Here is a 22,550-nt window from a genome sequence, read left to right as displayed (position 1 = left end):
GAAGATTGGATGATTGGAACTTCAACAAACCAGCATATTGAAAGGAAAGAGTAAATACAACAGAAGTAGTTAAAGGTACACGAAAAATAAAGGCTACTTTTGGAGAAAGATTCAGCAGGAGACAGGAGAGTAAAGGATCAAGAATAAAAGAGAGGGTGAGAGGAAGTGGAAGTCTGGGATTGACACATATACACTGCTGACCCATAAAAACAGATGACTAATGAGAACATACTGCACAGCACAGGGAACTCTACTTAATGCTCTGTGGTGACCTGAATTGGAAGGAAGTCCAAAAGGGAGGGGACATGTTGTGTATATGTATGACTGATTCATTCTGCTGTACAGTAGAAACTAACACAACTATTCTTCAGTAAAAATGAATTTGAAAAGAATAAAAGAGGAGAGAGATTATCTTAGAGAGGAGAAGACACTCTTCCTTTCAGGATGAGGCTGACAGGAATACAGACGAATTGAGAAAAGAATTCATCTAGTTCACACACAGACCTAAAATATTATATAAATGTAAATAGACGATACAGTAATACTGAGTACTCTGAGGAGCCATGAAATGTCACATGAACTGTAAATCGAACATTTTCATGGATTCTGGGTTCTCCTTATTCTAAAAATGGAATTTTGTTGCTGCCCTCAAAACAATAAAACTCTTCATTCACACACATGTACATACACATACACATGTCGTGTATGTGTACACATGTCATACACATGTCGTTCTGGAACGACAACTTTTAGTTTGCAATTTTTCAAATTAGCAAGTGTTATAGCAAATATTGGTGCCAAAATTAAAACTTGCAAAACTCATTTATGATTATTTAAGCATAAAAATTTTTAAATCATCAGTTTATTTGCATATTGCTTCATGAGTTAATATACTAAAAAATAGTTTCTATTATGGCTTCCCTGGTAGCTCAGTGGTAAAGAATCCACCTGCCAATGCAGGAGACGTGGGTTTGATCGCTGGGTCGGGAAGATCCCCTGGAAAAGGAAATGGCAACCCACTCCAGTATTCTTGTCTGAAAAATCTCATGGGACAGAGGAGCCTGGCAGGCTACAGTCCATGGGGTTTCAAAGAGTCAGACACGACTTAAGAGACTAAACAACAATATAGGTTTTCTCTGGTTAATTAAACTTGGTTAAAAGCAAAGCAAAAACAAAAGAGAGTGTTTTAGAAACACCCAGCTGTTGATAATTTTCCCAGTGAACCTGAATACACACACACACACACACACACACACACGCACACAGCAGTTTGGGAAAATGTTGCAAAATCCAACAAGACTTGGAAACCAAAATAACACGAAGCAAATAACCATCGGTTGATTTATTCCAGGGAAATCCTCTATTCATTTGGTGGCTTATTACCACCAGGATACATGATAAAGTGTTGCTGATATAGTATGGAGAATAGCACACACCACGCTGATAAAAAGTAGCAGACAAGTCCCATTCCTGTAGCAGCCAGCCTGAGCATTCCCAACAACAGCTTCCCAGCTTGGATGAAGGCAGTGAGTGTCCACCTTCCATCATAACCAAAGAGCTTGGATTTCTCAGTCATCTCATCCAGTTTCTTCAGGGTCACCGATAATTATATTCACGTCCAATGGACAGAGGGCTTCCCAGGTGCTCGTGGTAAAGAATTCACCTGGCAATGCAGGTGATGCAGGTTCGATCCCTGTGTTGGGAAGATCCCCTGGAGAAGGAAATGGCAACCCACTCCAGTATTTTTGCCTGGAAAATTCCTTGAACAGAAGAACCTGGATGGCTTCAGTCCATGGGGTCACAAAGTCGGACACAACTGAGCAGGCACACACCCCCCAGTGGACAGAAGGAAAAAGCAATCCTCTGAAAGTAAGGATGATCCTTGTAATTTCCACCTCTGAGCATTTAGAGATGAACAGAGATAAGAAACACCAGGAACCCTGTGCAAGAGAGATGAGACCAGTCAAAACAGATGTGACTAAAGGAATCATTTCTAGAAAGAGTCTAGAGGTGTGCACGTCTGGCAGTAACTTGAGCTGCGCCACTCTAAACAGTAAGTTCTTTAGTGATACCGTGCTGCTATCTGGCCCTTCAAGTGTTGTTACTGGAGAGGATGGTGACCGTCAAAGAGTGTGGGGGAATGGAGCTGCCAGATAGATAGGTTTTTCCTGATAAAGCAGCAAGTTAGTGGCAGAAACGGCCATCAAATTCTATGTGGAAAAATCTAGAAGCACCTACCAAGTTCTGCTACCAATACACAAAAGAACAATTAATTATATCCTAACGTTCTTGAATAATCTTGGTGTTCAACAGTACTTTCAGGATGAGAAGCTAAAAGGCAAAGATGGTGGCACCATCAGGAGTCTGGTTTAGGGTTTATACCTTCCCGGAGCACACCCTGTCCAGGTCATAACGTGTATCTGTGGATAGGGTCACACCCAGCTGGAGGTAGTTTAAGGCATATTTTTGCATACTGAACTAATTAAAAAAATTCTCTTCCTGGTATACTATCATCTATTCTCATTGTTTCAGATAACAGGATTTTAATTAGGAGACTAGATCTTTTTAAAAATCATTTTTAAAACAGTTACAAATAGGAAGATCCCCTGGAGGAGGAAATAGCAATCCACTCCAGTATTCTGGCCCCAAAATCCCCAAAGACAGAGGAACTGGCAGGCTACAGTCCAAACAGTGGGACACAACTGAGCATGCACAGCAGCAGCCCCTTAGACAGAGAGAACACTGTAACAATAATCTGACACAGCGTTCAGATATACTCTATGAAATATCATCTGACTTGGCCTCTACTTCTGGCCAAAGTGAGGTAATAGGGACCAGAATTACCCTCCTGTCTGAAACAATCAAGAAAACCAGGCAAAATATACAAAACAGCAATTTTCAAGACAGGGGTAGATATCAGCCAATCAAGGACAGGAATCCTGGAGAGGAAACAAGTCCTGAGTGTCCTCAGTTATGTCTGGAAGGACCCTGATCTGTTCCTTGGGGTAAGGAGATAGCTGAGAATCCCAGGAAACCAAGACCCTCAGTTCTGAGGTCAGAGTACTGGAGAGGAGAGAGCTGCAGAGAGAGAGAGAGATAGAGACCCAGAGATCTGTGGGGGATGGGTATCCCGCAGGACACTGATCTGACATACATGAAGACTACCAAGGACAGGGACACAGCGTCCAGTTATCCCTCATTATCTTTGAGGAAACAGTTCCAGGCCAACCCAGATACCAAAAGCCACAATTGCTCCAGTCCTTTACAGCTGACCATCCATATCCATGTCTGTTGAACCCAACTGGTATCTTCATTTCACTGGCTTAGCTACTTCATATAGAGCAGCTGGTTTTTGAAAAAGGGAAAGAAAAAATATTTCAACAGGCTAGTAAGGACAAAAAAGACCCTCTAATTTAATCTCACTAAAACCAACATCTTTAAAGTAGGCCTATTCCTATCCACTGTATAACAACTCATTTATTTTTTGTTTTTGTTGTTCTGTTTCTGTCGGAATAACAAAGCCAGTATAGACAGTCTCCAGATATCCTGCACCCTGTTTCTCCTACTACTTATATCTTACATTTATTAAAGTACAACTGTCACAATAAAACAGTGTAGAAACATTATTAATTCAAGTCCACACTTCCTTGAGATTTCTCCAGTTTTTCCTAATGTCCTTTTTCTGACAGTCACTTATTTGTACAGCCTTGAAACTACTATTTCAGTGATGGTATGAACAGAAAATGCATCAAGCATGTGCTCTTTCAAATGAAAAGCTTTTAGTGTTACCCTCATTTGTAAAAAAGTTACACTCATTAAAAAATACTGCTATTTCCAACTTAAACCTCCAAATGAAAACTACATATTCTGAGATGTACACACTCTTGTAAAAGAATAACTTAGAAGACACTTAGGACTCTGGCAAAGATTTGGGGGACTTGGGTTCCCCTAGTCCCACTGGTCCCTCTAAGGGCTTCAAACTGCTCTCCTAGCAGATTTGGAAATCTTAGGATCAAGTACTTCAGAGCCCTCTACTGGTCACTGCTCACCACTGCAACCTCATTTTGGTTCATTCTTGACAACAGTAATCTCCCTGAAAATATCTTCCTCCACCAAGGACATGAGGGAGGGCAGTTTTCATGGCACCATGCTAACCACCACATAAGAGCAAACAATGTCCTAAAGGTGAGAATTTATACAATTTAAAAAGTTTTCCACTCTGCCACACATAATGTGGCAAATTTGAAAAATGTTAAAAGTAATAATCAGCAAACCACCACCAAATTCACGGCCAAATTCAAGACAACTGACTCCAAAGAGAGTTAAAGGACATTGACTACAGTAAAATGATCTTTTCATAGATTTTATTTTCAATTTAACAAGTCAGGAAAAGATATAAACTTTAAAAAAATTTTAATTAAAAAAAAAAATTAAACTTTCAAAAGGTGAAGACATCAGAAAAAATTCCTAGATCAGCAACCTGTGATTTCCTCATGTATTTTACTCATGTCTATCAGTTTCAAAAACACTTTACTTAGATCTCTGCCTCACCTTTCTTCTCTTTTGCTTTGGCCTAAGACATTGGAGTGCATGCTCTAGAACAAAAATTTGGGGGGGGAGGAGGCATAAATTGTTAACAAGAATGAAATCATACCAAGTATCTTTACCAACCACAATGGAATGAAATGACAAATTAGTAACGGTAGGAAAACTGGAAATGTCACAAAAATGTAAAAATTAAACAACGAAATATTGAACAACTGAAAGATCAAAGAAGAAATCACAAGAGATTTAAAAAAAAAAAACCTCGAGATAAGTGAAATGTAAACACGACGTATCAAATTTACAGGAGGCGGTGAAAGAAGAATTAAGAGGGAAGTTCAAAGATATAAATATGCACATTAAAAAAGATCTCAAATCAATAACCTAACTTTATACCTTAAGGAATCCGAAAAAGGAGAATAAACAAAATGCAAAGTGAGCAGATGGAATGAAATAATAAAGATTAGAGCAGAGATAAAATAGAGAATGGAAAAACAATGGGGAAAAAAATCCAATGAAATAAACGGTTTTCTGCCACAGCTGGGGGTTTGGGGAAGCAGGCCAGGCCGCCCGGGCATCCCTAGGGGCAGGAGGCACCTACTCTGTCCAGGGGCCCTCACTGTTGTCAGGTGAGTCCCGGCCGTGGTGGGTGGGAGCTGCCGTGCTTACAGCTGCAGGATGCAGTTTATGGTATCCTCTTCAGGGACCCTGTGAAGAGTGGGAGCAACTAATAATAAAGCCTGCCCTGGAGGTGGACTCAGCCGTTCCCCGCTGGGCAACGGGGCACCCTAAGGAAACACAGAAGAACTGAGGAAAAGGAGATGAACAGAAAAGGCCAGGCCCCTACTGGGTGAAGTGAACCTAAGGATTTAGCACCCCCCTTTCTTAGATCTATAGAGAAGGGTTATTTATTAGAGAAAGGCTTCGATTCTCCCAATAGAAGAAGGACAGAATGAACAGAGGGCAACACAGCTGGGCCCAGGCTAGGCTTAGGCACCAACTCCCATCTCCTTTTGTTAATTTCCTCAAGCAGATTCAAAACAAAGTGAAGTTGATTCTCAGTTTATTGTAAGTCTTCTTTTTACAGTGTTAAGTTTCCAAAAGGTCAAGGCAGTTTTATCTCTTAAATAACATGTCAATGATATAAAACAGCCGGAATCAAAGTAGAGAAATATATACAATATAATACACTAAGTATTTTCAATATTGTTAATTGGATTTTTCATATTAAATTAAAAGAGGCTATTCTGATTTACAATGTCATTTCTCTCGTTAAAATTAAACCTGTCAAAGACATAATGTACATTTTTCTTTTACAAAACCAGCACAGCAGCATTAATAAAACTGCGCATGATTGTAATTTTTATTTTTCTATAATACAACTGCACCCGTGTTACAAAAACAAACAAAAAAGGCATTGCACTAGATGGTTTGAATACTGCTTAAATCAGTATGTTAACACTTGAGGAATAATGAATGGCCTAGTCTGTTTTATCACCAGGCTCATTCACAAGGGTTTGTACTCTGCTAGCTAAAGCAAACTTTCTGTAGGTAGATAACTTTCCTCAGCAGTTTTATATAAGTCCACCATTAACGGGTAAAAAGCCAAGGAACAGCTAATGCCACAAAAACCAATACAACCCTACTATTTACAATACCAAATAAAAGCCAAAGCTAGAAAACCACTCATTTGCTGAATCAAGGGAACAATTATAAGTAGGACATTCTGTATCTATAAATTTGAGTATCTATAAATTTAAAACATTCAACAGACTACAAAAGGGCTTGCAACAGTTTATTCCCCTTATTTTTCTCAGGCTTGGGTAAAAAAGGAAAAGGAAATCTTTATATTTTTAGTTCTGATGGCATTAAAACAGTTTATATCTGTAGATAAGATTTTTATACAATGCAACATGTTTACATAGCTTTCTTGTGCTACTATCAACTATTCTCAGAATGTGTTTTTTATGCTACAGAGGAAAGTATTAACATTCCTTCCTCATTCTTAATTTTTCAGCATCAAGGTTCTCCAGGCCTTGGTGGGGAATTCAACAGAGGTAAACAGTTACTCGGTGCCTAACACTGAGTATACAGTATTTGAAAAGGCTTATATATCTGGTAGTGGCCTAAATAAGAGCAGCAGGAGGCCAGGTATACAGTTCTACCACTCATGACAAATTAAGTTTTATATTTTCCCTTCATTAAGACAGTTTTAAATGGACAGATCACACTTGCAAGGAAACAAGTATTACTTCAGATTACATTACATTGGAATTTTTTAGCCACAAAAATACCTAAGCAACAGCAGTACTTAAAAAAATAATAATAATAATTGGTTCTTCAAGTCATGGGCAAGGAAACCAAAATCAAGAAGACACATTATTGTCAAGACCTATTTCAATGGAGCATTCAAGCTGTACATAAGGTATTGAGACCAAAACAGATAAACAATCTGATTGCATCTGGAGGAAGACACCTGCTCCTGGAAGTGTTCCTGACTACAGGTGTGAGCAATGGATAGGGTAAACAACCCTAAGTATCCTGACACAAAAAAATAAACAGAGACGCCAAGACATGTTTACACTCAAAATGAGATGCAGTATCCATTGTTCCTGGACATGAGAGGAGTGGATATCTCCACATCTTCCAGTTCTGGACTGGTCTTTGACAACAAAACCAACATCAGGGCTTTGTATTGTTCAAAAGGCACACCATATGTTTAAAAAAAAAAAAAAAAAAAATGCTTGTCATCAGACCAGTTAGAACCCTTGGTCAGCTTGTTTCTAGTGCAAACCATGTCTCTAATAAGCACCAAACACCAAACACCAAACTAATGCTTTCATTTTCTCAAGTAAACTTTCCAAAATGTTCCTATTTCATAAACTTAAGTCTCTGTAACTGGAATGTATCCAGACTTTTTCTTATTATGTGGAAGCTGCAAAAGAAACATGCTACTATGGGAAGCCTGAAAGGGTGGAAACCTTAAAATGTTATAAATCCCCAAATTAGCCTTATTATGGAAAGAAGCCACAAGAAAGTATCTGGGGTTGTGTTGTTAGCCATAGTTTAGTAGTTCTGATCACTTTTTAGACAAACAGAAACTATTAAACAAGGAGTTTCTTACTAAGAATACCTTATTTCGTAATATTTCTCAACAGTCAGAACTGGCCTAGAAATTCGTACAGAAAGTTAGAGAACAAGGACGTCCATATGGGAAACATCGTAATTTCATAGATGCTACACAAATCACTAGTTATACCTATAGTATACACTACAGGTCCTTTACCTCTACAAAGAACAGGCGAGTGCTTCCCTCGCCCAATTTCTTGGATCAGGCCTAATTTTTCTTTTTAGATTAAAAATAATCTTCCATTAATAATTATCCCTTTGGGGATTTAGTCATTTTAGACTCATTTAGTAATATCTCCCTGAGGTAGGAGAAAAACCTAAACTATGAGCACGTGCAGACAAGTGCAGTTCTGCATATTACTTGCACAAAAGTTGTAAACAGGCTTAAAAAAACAGCTCCAGAAAAAGGCCTGAAGTTAATGGCTGTGGCCTCCTGTCACCCAGACAAGAAGTGATAGAACTTGAAAAATATCAAACATACTTGAAAACAGGGCAAGATACAGAACACGACAGGATTCCCAATTTAAGTCAAATTCCTCAGCAGAACAAGAACAGCTTGCATCCATCTCTTTAACTGGCCACTGATAGAATAATTCAGAATTGTTTTAGAGTTTCAGAAATTCTGATAATAGGCAAACATTAAATTGTTACATAAGAAACACAAGAAAAATTCACCAGTTCTACCAATCCTTTCCAGAAAAAGAATGTATCCAATGTGAGGCCAGGAGAGTCACAATCTATGACACACTGTTTGCTTAAGGGGACTGTCAGCAAACATGACAACCCATTGTTCAACCAATCTCATCTCCAACCATACATTTGTTCTCAGACCTTTGAAATGAATCTAGATTTCAGCTTATATGAACAAAATACTTGTGCAATTTCCCAGCCCACGGTTAGCTAACTTGTAGGTATCAAAAACCAAAGTGCAAATCCATGGAGTTTCAACCCTTCAGCTACAGATGGTCTACCCAACTTCAGAACTGAAAGGCCTTTGCACACTGTGGTGAATGTGACAAAGAAATAAAACATGTAGCTGACTTGTGGTCCTTTGGTTCCAGGCCCCCTTTTCTTCCTGGTCCGTTTCAGAGTATGTGCTTCATTTCAGCAGTTCAGACCCAAGCCTGTCCAGTGGTCTGGCACCATCAGGAAATACTTGTCCATGGCTTCACAGAATCTAGTCCTGTACAACTCTGGAGAGACCACAGTCGGCATTTTACCTAGGATTACAAAAGGGTAAAGGGAAAATAAGGAAGCTGTTACATAACTGACCAGACCACTGACTTCGACAGCTATGTTCTTTTATGTAAACGAACATAAAATGCCATGTCATGTAAGCACACATGCTATGATGGGCTCAGAAAAAAGGGAGGGTGCTCACTGTACGACATGACAAGGGACAGGTCCTTCCTGGTAGGACCTTTTTATTTTAAAAGATGCTCTTGCCTAGAAATGAGAGATGTCTGAAAGCACACCTGGTGCTCTCAGTGCTCAAAGAACTTAAAGGACTTCAAGCGTTAATCAGGACAACCTCCTGTTCAGGAACTCTGGCCTTTCTTTCCTTTAACTTTTCATTTTGAGAACCTCTGGTTTCTTACCAGAGTTTCCCAGATGATGCAGTGGTAAAGAGTCCACCTGCCAAAGCAGGAGGCACAAGAGAGGCGCATTCGATCCCTGGGTCAGGAATATCCCCTGGAGTAGAAAATGACAACTCCAGTATTCTTGCCTGGAGAATTCCATGGACAGAGGAGCCTGGTGGGCTACAGTCCAGAGGGTCTCAAAGAGTTGGACACGACTCAGCATGCAGCAGGCACCGCATCTTAACACGTATTTAAGATCCCATATTTCCCCATTTAAACAATTCCTTTTATTATTTGATCATTTTGGAAATGATGATAAAGTCAAAGATAACCAGTTATGTTTTATAATTTTTTCTGAAGTATCCATTTGTTATATGTTAACTGATGAGGAAGATAATGAGAACAGTTTAAAGAGTAAACTGAACAAAAATTCTGCTCACCTTGTCCTCCTAAAATTCCCGTTGATTTCACAACCATCTCAAGCTTTTTGTCCCAGGTAAATGTTCGGATATAATCTGTTGCAGGGGGTGAGATGAGCAGTAAAAGCTCTCTTAATAAATATAAGCAGATAACAATCACAATTACCACTGCTATTACTTCTACATTAGTTAACATTGAGTGCTGGCAATATTGTAGGTGCAGACAATATGCCAAGGGCTGTCCTAAGGGTTTTTTACCATATTAATTCTTCCAAACCTCATAACAACCTCACAGGGCTTTATCTTAAGTAAATTCCTGAATACATATATTTTTGATAATGAAAATGGAAATGAGAAATATGAATAAAAGTACTAGAACAGAAAAACAATTTATTTTTAAAATTTCAAATGAGTTTGTGAAAACATTCAATAAGCTATTACTACAACAGGTTCAGTATAGTCTTCAAAGATTACTCTGGCTTCAATCATGAACTGCACGTAAGACATGCTCATCGACCTACCTATAATTCCAACTACTAGCTCATTGCTGGTATCGTCTCGCCCAACTAGCAAAGAATAGTCTATAATGAGGTGGCTAGAAAGGAAGTGGGAGTCGCTCCGGATCGAGGCTCTCAGCACAGCTTTGGAATGAGAACGGATATACAGAGGGTTGTCTCGAACCATCTTTAAGAGATTTTCATCCAGAAGAACAACATCACAGCTCTCTTTCCCGGTATCGGTTTTTACATTTCGATTCCTAAGTGAACCCTTCAAGTCAAAAACCTAGCAGAAAGAGAATTCTCTGTCATTTATGTGAATTGCTACAAATGGTTAATTAATATAATTAAATTTAAAAGGCAGAAAGCTTCCTGTACCCACTATCCTTATAAACACTTTAATATTTAACTTTAAAATTTATAACTTATGTAAGTCATTGAATGCATACATTGTAATTATATAATACAAAAAGCAAATGGTGATATAATTGTATCATATGAAACTAATAACTAGGTACCCAAATATTCAAATATGTCAGAAATATACTGACCCATTTAATCAACTATAAGAAACATTAACAAGTAACTCCAAAAGTATATTGCTGAACCATAAAGCAGTTTGAAAAACAGATGTAAACAGTCTTAGGAAATTTCAAGTTTTGACATCAAAACTGTGCAGGACAATGCAGAAGCAACAGCATATTTCTAGGAATTTCTAGACAGTAGGAAAAGCAATGCTAGTCAGGGGACTTGGGAACTAGACCAGTGGAACCGGAGGTGTATTCTACAGACCAGCTAATCAGTTGTTCCTGACTCAAGATCAAAGAGAAGCTGGTGCCAGAATGTAAACTGATTACACATCATTAAACCTACAGTTTAGTTCAGCAGCAGCTTTTGCTATAGCAAGACTTTCTCAATGAAGAAAGCAGTACATTAACTTACATTCTAAAAAAAAAATTTACATTCTCGTTCAAGCTCCTAGCTCCACAGACTGGAAACAGTTCAAAGACCAGTACATTGAAGAGCACTGTTCTAGAATCTAGACCAACTTGAATTCTAGGAAGAGCTGTGAGACCTTGATAAAGTCCTCAATTCCTCTGAGCCTCAGTTTCTTCATCTTTAAAATGGCCAGATCCATTGGATCTACCTTCTTACTCTATAATTCTGTGTTTCTAGGATATTGTTTATGTTAAATTTTAGGACCAGTCCACAATATTCCTCTTTATTCTTTCAGTAACTCAAAAGTTAAAGCTGACCTAGTAACCAAAGTTTAATATTTACTATCAAATACCATGTTATTCTCTAATCAATATGTTCAGGAACCAGAAATACGAAGGGATCCAGCAGCTAAATAGTTTGCGTGGTTCATTATCCTTACCTGTGCCATCTTTCTCCCGTAGAAAAGATTTTCCATGACAAGGAGATCTAGCTTCTTCTCAGTGTTGTTCTGAGAATTCTTATAACCAATTCTGTAAACTCCAAGAATCTTGGCCAATGCAGTAGGCCTCTAATTCAGCAAAGATAAAAGTAACCTCTTATCAAAAAGGATTACTTATGAATATTATGCTTAGTGAAGTCAGTGAAAAATAGATATTGTATGATATCACATATGTGAAATATGTGAAATCTAAAAAATATAGATACAAATGAATGTACATGCAAAATAGAAACAGACTTAAGAAATATAAAACTAGCTTGTGGCTGCCAATGCAGAGAAGGAATAGGGGAGGGACAAATTTTTTCTATGAGAGTAACAAACTACTCTGTAACAAACAGAAAAGCATAGAGAAAACTGCCCTTAGGACTTTCAGGAGGTTAAATGGACCAGTAAACTCTAGTTACAGATCAGGGTTTAGGTTTCTACCTTTTGCTGAACGGCATTTGTAATGTAATTGAAGTAGTGTGGTGCGAAGTCAAGGAAAGACTGGACTTCCAGACGAGGCATTTGCTTCAAAATGAATCTGTCATCTAAAAGGCAAAAATTTCACGTTTATTCAGTTGCAATATTTACTGAGGTAATCTAAAATAAATCATTCTAAGAATCCTAAATGACTTGCTCACTTCATGTTTTGAAGGGATACTTTTAATATGATAACACTGAGAAGATTTTGATCAGAATATAGTTCTCAAGTTGAAGGTTTGGAAGGGCTTCTGAGAATTTATATAGTCAAGAAAACTCTACATTTGACAGTTGCACACCTGAAGTCATAGCTAGATGATCTACTTTTTAAAACTACCAAGTAAAATGTTACAAACTCCTTTGTTAGCAACCCAGGAACTACCAGTTATAAAAGTGCCTATCAAGCACATCTTTCCTGATGCATTTTCTCAAGTAACTGCACTTTCAGTGAGTACGGAGAACTCAAATAGTAGTACAAATGGTCACAATCTGCTGTCAACTTCTGCAGGTTAAGAACTTGGCCTTCCAGTTTTCAAGTCAAATGTTTCTTTTTTTTTTTATTTTTTTTTTATTTTTAAACTTTACATAATTGTATTAGTTTTGCCAAATATCAAAATGAATCCGCCACAGGTATACATGTGTTCCCCATCCTGAACCCTCCTCCCTCCTCCCTCCCCATACCATCCCTCTGGGTCGTCCCAGTGCACTAGCCCCAAGCATCCAGTATCGTGCATCGAACCTGGACTGGCATCTCGTTTCATACATGGTATTTTACAGTTTCAATGCCATTCTCCCAAATCTCCCCACCCTCTCCCTCTCCCACAGAGTCCATAAGACTGTTCTATACATCAGTGTCTCTTTTGCTGTCTCGTACACAGGGTTATTGTTACCATCTTTCTAAATTCCATATATATGCGTTAGTATACTGTATTTATGTTTTTCCTTCTGGCTTACTTCACTCTGTATAATAGGCTCCAGTTTCATCCACCTCATTAGAACTGATTCAAATGTATTCTTTTTAATGGCTGAGTAATACTCCATTGTGTATATGTACCACAGCTTTCTTATCCATTCATCTGCTGATGGATATCTAGGTTGTTTCAATTTTTATCTTTTTCCCATCAGCTCTGAGGTACCTTGTGAGTTTTCTAGAAGTTCTCTGTTACTATTTACATGTGGAAAACTCAGGACTAGAAAGAATTTAGTAGGGATTTGATCAATACCTGTCTTTCATTATACACTGTACACCATGTATTTTTTCAATGTTCTTCTTTCATCCTCTCAAGCATGAAAAGAAAAACATGTTTGCTAAATGACACATCACATTACCTCAGTTCAAGGGATTCATAAATTATCCGAGTGAAAAAAGATGGATGCCGCTTAATTAGCAAATGATCAAAAAGGCCTTGGAGAAGGAAATGGCAACCCACTCCAGTATTCTTGCCTGGAGAAATTCTTGCCTCCAGTATTCTTGCATGGACAGAGGAGCCTGGCAGGCTAAGTCCATGGGGTCGCAAACAGTTGGACACAACTGAGCAACTAAACAACAACAGCAAAAAGGCCTACCTTCAGTAGCGTAAAAGGCAGCTCCTGATTTGCCTCCTCGGGCCTGCCACGGAGAAGAGTGAGAAAGGGAACGAATGAAATCTTCTTCGCTGCTGCCCAGAATCACTTCTCGCATCTTATGAAACTCTCCCGCATAGTAGAGCCGACAGTAAAACTTGGCGTTGGCATCCGAAAATTCTATAAACAGAAATGTTTTTAGAAAAAAGCTCTTCTGAATCAGAAATATCTTTTCCTTCTTGCCCACTCCCCACCCCCACACTAAATGCAAGCATTTAATTTTCTCCATGATAGTATTTTTCATGTTAAGTCTACTACATCCCGGTTTATCACTATTCTGTTGTCTTCAGGAAGGATTAAAAGAGTACCTTAGGACCACCCTTACATATTTCTAGAAAAACAACCAAACATAAAACAAGACTCGGTTCTAATTTTATGCTGGTTACTGCATTTTCATCGTTGTATGATTACATCTTAAATTTCACTGTGTTACTATCCTGGGTAACAAAACATGTACACACAACTCCAGATGTCTTGGTAAGGTACTATGGCTCTAAATTATACAAGAACAAATTATTTAAACCTTAGACATCTAATTAAATTAAAATTTATAAATTAAATTAAATTTACAAATAGATTTCCTTTTAAATTAAATAATGTAAAGTTTATAAACTAAATCTAGATGAAACAAATGCTCATCAGCACAAAGACTTAGTATTCATTTCAAGAGATAGGATATTTATCTAGTGTGAAGCTAGGAGCTTCAAATAATGGAGTTTGTTCAATTATAGTCCTGGGTGCCCAAACCAGAGATTTATCTCATACTTACGAAGCTCCACATGAGGATTTGTAAGTTGTTTCTTCTGTGTATCTCCTCCATCTACTTCATCTAAAAGATTTAACATCATTAGTAGAGCCAAAGTTTTAGGCAGTTATCAGTTCATTTTGTGTATTCTTTTTCCCTGATATAAACTAAAAACTAAGTCAGTTAGTATTATCCTAGTCAAGCCACGCTCAAACAAGCATCATGCATACAATTAACTGTAAATTATTACAATAAAAATGTATGTACATTTTGAAAGATCAATTTTAGATTAAAAATCAGAGAATTCAGATTGAAGAATAATTTTTCTTATAGTTAAATAATCCCTATGATAGCAATAAACTTACTCAATTCTAACATCAAGACTTTCTGTGGCTATTTTACCAAAGTTTATGAGCAGTTTTCCCTGTGTATAGAGTAATGCTTTCCCAATATTCTGAGATGCTTTATCATATACTAAGATATATGTACACTATAGAAAATATACTAATATCTACTTCAGAGCTGTTTTGTTTTTCTTATTTGACTAATGTGTCTGGCAAACTTATTGCCAGACAATTATTGTGGAGTTGTAATATATTTTAACTCTAATTACTATAGAGTTGTAATACATTTTAACATCTAGAAGAACAAGTCATCCTCTAAGTTTCCCATTTCAAAATTATTTTTTTCAAAGCATCAATGCCTTCTAAGGATCACAGCCTATAGAATACTAAACACAGATCTTAATTATTAATGAAAACGTATCATGCAATTTCTATTTCTTAAACTACTAATTCATGCTGTAACCCAGGGGTTGCCAAACTACTCCTCTAAAGGGCCAGATGGTAAGTATTTTACTCAGTTGCCACTACTCAACTTGCCAATATAATGGGAAAGCAGCAGACAGTAAGTAAATGAAAGAGAGGGTGTGTGTGTTCCACCACAACTTTATTTACAAAGACAGGTCAGCTTAGTTATCTGACTCCTGGTCTAACCCTGTATTCAAACACCATCAGGTAGATGTATTTTTTTAAATACCTAAATGAAGGTGGGTATCAGTAGCTTCTACCTTACAGAGACTGGAGAAGAAAGGGGATGTCTGAGAGGGCAATGGGATGACCTCATTTGAACATACACTGTGAGCTACACAGTGAGACAGATGCCTAATGTCACTTAGTCCTCAGTAAACCTTGGAAGACACTGCTTTTCCATTATCGGTACAGCAAGTAAGGATTTCTGATTCCTCTACTCGGTAAGTGAGAACAGTGATACCTGAAACCAGCTGGATTCTCCCAGCACCAGGCTTTTCCCACCCTACCCCACCACGGTGTGAGAAGAGCGGGAAGGCCCTGATTTCTGCAGTAGAAGTATCTACTTAAAGCTGTAAAGAACATAACCAACTGAAGTAAGTAAACTGAAGCCTAAAACAAGCACATTTGGTCTCCTTCAACACACCTTGAGGCTCAATGCCTTGATTCTCCGTCCCCTCCTTGCCCGTCTGCCCCACTTGGTAGTAAGCACTATCTGCTCCACGTAAGGTCTCTCTCTTCTGGGAAGAGAGGTCAGGGCTTTTCCCTGCTGTCCCTCGGAAGAAGGACAACATTCCAGAAGCCTTTTTGGCTAAAAATAAGAGGTAACATATTAAGTACAGGTCACTGCACGTAGAAAACTAAAAATTTAAAATTCATTCCTGTGTAAGCAGTAACCATTATATCAAAGTAATAAATAAGAGTAACACTGATGGATTCATTTGCACAGATTATTTTTCCATATGGTTTACGGAGGCTTTAGGGGGCAACCAAGCACTCTTATTATCAAGAACAGAAGAAAAGCAATGTTCAGATAGCTACATACCAAAATGTGAGAAATTATTAAATATAGAGAAAGACTTTAAAAATTTTCTTTCCAAGGCTGTCATAGTATCTTAAGCAACAAGTTTAAGATAGGGCTACATTCTTATAGTATTACAGTACAGCTCATTAAACTAACACAGAACAGTATTCCAAGCTACGAGGATTCAAAGTTAAAAGTAACATATTTATATCATCTGTGTTCCTATATTTTAACACAGCAAAATATATAATTTGAGTTTTAGCATTTTTCAAAAATAAGTAGTATAGGATGACCAAAGATATCACTAAAGCTTGCTCTATACTTTTATTCTTCCTTTTGAGCTTCATCATATCATTAATACATATGATCCTAATTTGGGGGTAGCCTTTCCCTCCTCCAAGGGATCTTCCTAAGCCAGGGATCTAACTGAGGTCTCCCGCATTGCAGGCGGATTCTTTACCAACTGAGCTATCAGGGAAGCCCTTTGTACATTTACCATTAACAAAATCCACACTAAATCTCAATCAATAAGTGCTTACTTAGAGTGGCAGACACTATCACATTCTCCTCAATACCCAATCCCACCTTGCTCCTTGCTAACAGAGCTCCAATTTTCTTTAGGGCAGCAGCATGCGGAGTCCCAGGAAAAGAATCATGATTTGTATAAACTAGCCAGGACAATGATGCTCACCACTTTCTCAGTCTCCTTTGCAGGAAAGGGTGGCCATGAGACTCAGTTCTAACCAATGAGACTGAAAAGGAAAGGGAATTTCCTAATAAAAGACAAGAACAGAAGCTTATACTTCCCTTCCTTCTGCCTCAAATGCAGACATTAGAGTGGGACATCTCTGACCATGAATAAAATTTAAGAGAAATCAAAGAGAAACTAACCCTTATGTTGTCATGACAAAGCCAAGTAGCTGAACAAATGCCAGCAACTGCGCATTTGCAGACGTTGCTATTTTAAAAAAATAAACTGTCCTTTGTTTAAGCCCCAGTAGATTTGAGTTTTCTTTTCAGTTTAGTGACTCAGTTGTGTCCGACTCTTTGCAACCCTATGGACTGGAGCATGCCAGGCTCCCCTGCCCATCACCAACTGGGTTTTCTGTTACTTGTAGGGAATATTCCTAACTGACAAAGTCAAAGAAACACAACTGCAAATCTCTGCTCCCCACTACCTGTGTAACCTTGAGCAAAGTGCTTAATCTAAGTCTTAACTTACTTTCTGAAAAATGGAGATATGTCAAATATGGGGTTATTGTGGGAATTAAAGAAGATAAGACATGAAAAGTTCTTTTCACAATGCCAACAATGCTACAAAAACAAACAAAAAAAAAAAAACTGATACTCTATTTCTTATGTTGCATGCTTTAAACTGAAAGCTCTAGCCAAGAAGGCCGATCCTGCTTCTTTTTTGCATGGACCTTCCTTTTGCATGAAACGCTTCTAGGCGTTTCAAACTCAAAAACTTAAAAATCAAAGAAAAGTGAAATATACACAAAAGAAAATATATAAAAATTTTACAACCATATTATAGTTCAAAGATCAGAAACAATAAATCCTTGCCAGATGGCATTTCTTATTTAACGTGTTTTCTTCTTCAAACCACAATTACAAACAAAAGTACTTCTCCATCTGTAATCTTACTTGGCTGTGGTTCTGCTTCTACCGCACGGTTTGTCTGTCCTCCACTGATCTCAGGTAGTCTAATTGGGCTGCTACTCTTTGGTCTGCTGTCTAAAGTACTAAAATGAGAAACAGAAGAAAAGTTGGTTTTATATGATTCAGACACAAAATAACAAGTACTCTAATTCCTATATTAATCTACTTCCCACCTAACCCCACCCACAATATCAGAAATCTGGTTCATAATTTATATAAACACAGGTTAGCATGGAAGAAAAAGTCTTGAAATGTATACTAGACTTTTAAGAAAAATGTTAAAGCTATAAGAATACAGGGTCTTAAAATATTTTTCTCAGGTCTATCAGAGCTATATTATAGCACCCATAAGTCAATGGTGACAATTATGACAATTTCTGTCTCAAATACCTAAAATACCAAAAATACTTAAAAGAGCTGATTTGGCAGAGGTTTGCTTTGTTTTTTAGCTGTTAAGATCTTTAATTATTATGGAAAATTCTTAAATTATTTAAAATACAAAGCTAGGCAGTAGTTTACCAATTTCAGAAATTAATTTTCACAGCAAAGAGAACTTAAAAACTTAAAAATGTAAATATGCAATACACTTTGAACTTCTATGACAATTATAAGAAAACTGTAACCTAGCAGACTTTTTAAGGTCTTTTGCTATACCTGAATTTTGTTCTGTCAATTACTGGCTAAAAAATGAGCGCCACTGATTAAACTCTAGAAACTTTTACATCAACAATAAGCTGTAATAAAACTGAAATACGAACACCTAGAAAATGATATAGTTCAATTAAAATAAATTTTCCTCAATCACGTATCACCTGTTTGTTGGAAGCCCTTCTTCAGCACTGTTCCGCTGAGTGGCTTTGGACAATTCCTCTAAGGCATTCCGGTATTCTTTACAACTTAGGATGGAAACAGGTTGAAATATGTTAAACATTAAGGTCTTCTTTTAAAGTAAATCATATGCTTTAGAATAAGCTTTGCATTATAGAAACACAAACATTATAAGCATCTACATCTAATGTACTTAGACAAATAACATTAGAGTTAAATAACAAAAATTATCAAGTAGAAACTTCATGAAGAAAGTCAATATGTACACCAAAAAATAATACAAAATATAATCCAACACACCAGCCAGACTCAATATCCTAAACAATGATTGTGAAGGCCTCCATACTAACATTTAGATCAAATGCCTTCAGGGTTGAACAGCTAATTGAAAAGCATGAAACTTCACCATTTAGTGTAATAGGGAGGAAAGGGACTTGAGAGTGCTTTTCAACTTAAAAGTGCTAAACTTTAAGAAAAAAACATTTTTTTTTTAAAGTTGCACTGTCCAACAAAATCCAACTAGCAGCCTGGGAACCCTGGTTTAGATAAATCAGATGTGAACATGTATTATTTTTCCAAGATATTAGAAAAAGGTGACGTCAACTAGAAAATCCGCTTCCTAATAGTAAAAAACACATATTTTTTTCATTGACTTTCCTGCCTTTCTTATCTATTCATGTAGTATGTTCAGTTCAGTTCAGTTGTTCAGTCGTGTCCAACTCTTTACAACCCCGTGAACCCCAGCATGCCAGGCCTCCCTGTCCATCACCAACTCCCAGAGTCCACCCAAACCCATTGAGTTGGTGATGCCATCCAACCATCTCATCCTCTGTTGTCCCCTTCTCCTACTGCCCCCAATCCCTCCCAGCATCAGAGTCTTTTCCAGTGAATCAGCTCTTCACATGAGATGGCCAAAGTATTGGAGTTTCAGCCTCAGCATCAGTCCTTCCAATGAACACCCAGGACTGGTCTCCTTTAGGATGGACTGGTTGGGTCTCCTTGCAGTCCAAGGGACTCTCAAGAGTCTTCTCCAATACCACAGTTCAAAGGCATCAATTCTTCGGCGTTCAGCTTTCTTTATAGTCCAACTCTCACATCCATATATTACCAATGGAAAAACCATAGCCTTGACTAGACAGACCTTTGTTGGCAAAGTAATGCCTCTCCTTTTTAATATCCTGTCTAGGTTGGTCATAACTTTACTTCCAAAGAGTAAGCATCTTTTAATTTCATGGCTGCAATCACCATCTGCAGTGATTTTGGAGCCCAGAAAAATAAAGTCTGACACTGTTTCCACTGTTTCCCCATCTATTTGCCATGAAGTGATGGGACCAGATGCCATGATCTTAGTTTTCTGAATGTTGAGCTTTAAGCCAACTTTGTCACTCTCCTCTTTCACTTTCATCAAGAGTCTCTTTAGTTCTTCTTCACTTTTTGCCATAAAGGTGGTGTCACCTGCATATCTGAGGTTATTGATATTTCTCCTGGCAATCCTGATTCTAGCTTGTGCATCCTCCAGCCCAGCGTTTCTCATGATGTACTCTGCATGTAAGTTAAATAAGCAGGGTGACAATATACAGCCTTGACGTATTCCTTTTCCTATTTGGAACCAGTCTGTTGTTTCATGTCCAGTTCTAATTGTTGCTTCCTGACCTGTATACATATTTCTCAAGAGGCAGGTCAGATGGTCTGGTATTCCCATCTCTTTCAGAATTTTCCACAGTTTATTGTGATCCACACAGTCAAAGGCTTTGGCATAGTCAATAAAGCAGAAATAGATGTTTTTCTGGAACTCTCTTCCTTTTTCGATGATCCAGCAAATGTTGGCAATTTGATTTCTGGTTCTTCTGCCTTTTCTAAATATCTGGAAGTTCACGGTTCATGTATTGCTGAAGCCTGGCTTGGAGAATTTTAAGCATCACTTTACTAGTATTTGAGATGAGTGCAATTGGACGGTAGTTTGAGCATTCTTTGGCATTGCCTTAGGGATTGGAATGAAAACTGACCTTTTCCAGTTGACTAACCAATAAAATGAGAAGCAAAAACTTCATGAACATCAAAAGGCAATGATAAAAAAAATGTATCATATGGAATCTTCTAAAGGAAAAAACTCCTTATTGTCCAAATAGTAACTCTAAACTCTATAAATGCTGAAGTCTATAAATCTATCTTGTTTACCCCTTATACCCAGTACCTAGTATACCACACATTGCAACATTCAAATATTTGTTGAATAAATGGACAACTTGTAACCAATAATAAAAATAAAATTTTAATTTCAATGTCTTTCAATAGGGAAAAAAATTTTTATTAAACATCTTAGATTCTACTTAAACTAGGTATTATCACTGCCAAGACATCATTAATATTAAAAAGCTTTGTTATTTTAGACACAATATATAAAAATTTCTAAACAGGGGCCCTTCTTTAAGACACATAATTGTGGCATGTAAATGAATTAAGGCCTAGGAACAGCATTACTCTAGGGAAACTTGACCTTCTATGTGTGGGAAGCAAGAAGGAAATAAATGAAAAACACAAAAAAGATATTCAGAGGATTAAAGGCAGCTATGTTCCAAGTATTATATCAATATATAAACCAAAGGAAAGGATACAATGGACACGTATTATAATATAGAGAATGGACAGAGGATATAAGAATTAGCAAATAACTTGCCTAGTTAACTTAATTATTAGAAGCTTGCTTAAGAATCATCCTGTTAATACTTGGGTAAACAGTACATTACCAGATAAAAAAAGAATAAACTGTCGCACCCAAAGGATATATATTCTCTACTTATATTTACTACTTTACATTTACTTATATTTTGCTCTACTCTATGTAACAGAGCTCAACAATACAGCAATTAATAAATAAATTCACATAAAACATGAAAATACAAACACAGGTGAAAAAGCCCTATGAGTAATACCTGAGAGCAAAAGCAATGATGGAGCTGGGCTCCTTCTCACAGACTGCAATGGGCACTCGTTCATGTTCATACATTAAGTAGTGTTTATCTGGATCGCTGTTCAAAAACACGTAAATCAGAACAAAATTAGCAGAAAATCACATATACAACCCATTAGCACAATTACAAGTAAATCTCAGGACAATTTTAAGTTAACTAAATAATGCATAATTACATGAATATAATTAAGCCAAAATGTATGCAGAACTGGGACAAACAGCCAAGGAAAACAGATCAACAGAAAGTTTTTAAAGGCAACTGAAAATTATCAGAACTGTTTTTCAAATCAGAGGGTCCTGGAATCATCAAACAAAGTTTTCCACGTTGGCAAGATGTTGGGCCATATTTATCTCAAAAGGTATTTACAATGAATAGCAGAAGTTTAAGGGATTTTGTTCTATTATAAGTTTGAAAGAAAAGTCTTTTGGAAACTGTGGAAATGTACCACTAGTCCAGCAGTAAATGACATAAACTATTCAAGTCTGAAGCAGAGAAAACAGAGGCCTTTTACACATTTATACCACAGAACACACAGCTCAAGACATGAGCTCCTGAGAGCAGTTATTTCCCTTACTGATCTTTCTCTACGTCCTGAGGCACTAAAGCTGCCACTCTGTAAGTTTAAACATTAACTGAATAATTAAATACAGAAGTCAATTGAGAACAAAATCCATATTAACATACATCTGTTTCACAGGAGCAAGCATCATCAGCTGATAGCCAGACATGTCAACCAGTGGAAGAAAAACCCTCACAGCCAGCCTATGTTTTTCCCCCACTATGAGAGAACCTTGTACACACAAGATCACACAAAACCTTG

The 22,550-nt window shown here is 37.4% G+C and overlaps 1 protein-coding gene across 10 annotated transcripts in view; it reads right to left on the bottom strand.

Moving 5' to 3' along the window:
- Positions 1 to 5,588: 5,588 nt before the first annotated feature.
- Positions 5,589 to 22,550, bottom strand: part of PIKFYVE (phosphoinositide kinase, FYVE-type zinc finger containing) — an 84,545-nt gene continuing 67,583 nt past the window's right edge. For 9 of the 10 annotated variants that reach the window (XM_070771058.1, XM_070771047.1, XM_070771052.1 and 6 more), the window contains 11 exons: positions 21,692 to 21,787; positions 18,743 to 18,826; positions 17,916 to 18,013; positions 15,891 to 16,055; positions 14,460 to 14,519; positions 13,634 to 13,810; positions 12,032 to 12,135; positions 11,546 to 11,674; positions 10,192 to 10,453; positions 9,692 to 9,766; positions 5,589 to 8,891 (listed from right to left, as the gene is read on the bottom strand). In XM_070771058.1, the coding sequence (XP_070627159.1) occupies positions 8,776 to 8,891; positions 9,692 to 9,766; positions 10,192 to 10,453; positions 11,546 to 11,674; positions 12,032 to 12,135; positions 13,634 to 13,810; positions 14,460 to 14,519; positions 15,891 to 16,055; positions 17,916 to 18,013; positions 18,743 to 18,826; positions 21,692 to 21,787 (1,366 nt within the window). In that variant the 3' untranslated portion in view covers positions 5,589 to 8,775. The remainder of the gene's footprint in view (positions 8,892 to 9,691; positions 9,767 to 10,191; positions 10,454 to 11,545; positions 11,675 to 12,031; positions 12,136 to 13,633; positions 13,811 to 14,459; positions 14,520 to 15,890; positions 16,056 to 17,915; positions 18,014 to 18,742; positions 18,827 to 21,691; positions 21,788 to 22,550) is intronic. The other variant, XM_019976081.2, reaches the window with a different exon arrangement.

The sequence above is a fragment of the Bos indicus genome, chromosome 2, assembly GCF_029378745.1.
Source record: "Bos indicus isolate NIAB-ARS_2022 breed Sahiwal x Tharparkar chromosome 2, NIAB-ARS_B.indTharparkar_mat_pri_1.0, whole genome shotgun sequence".
Taxonomy (NCBI): domain Eukaryota; kingdom Metazoa; phylum Chordata; class Mammalia; order Artiodactyla; family Bovidae; genus Bos; species Bos indicus.
The sequence above is the reverse complement of the archived record's forward strand: the minus strand, read 5'-3'. Positions and strand labels throughout refer to the sequence as shown.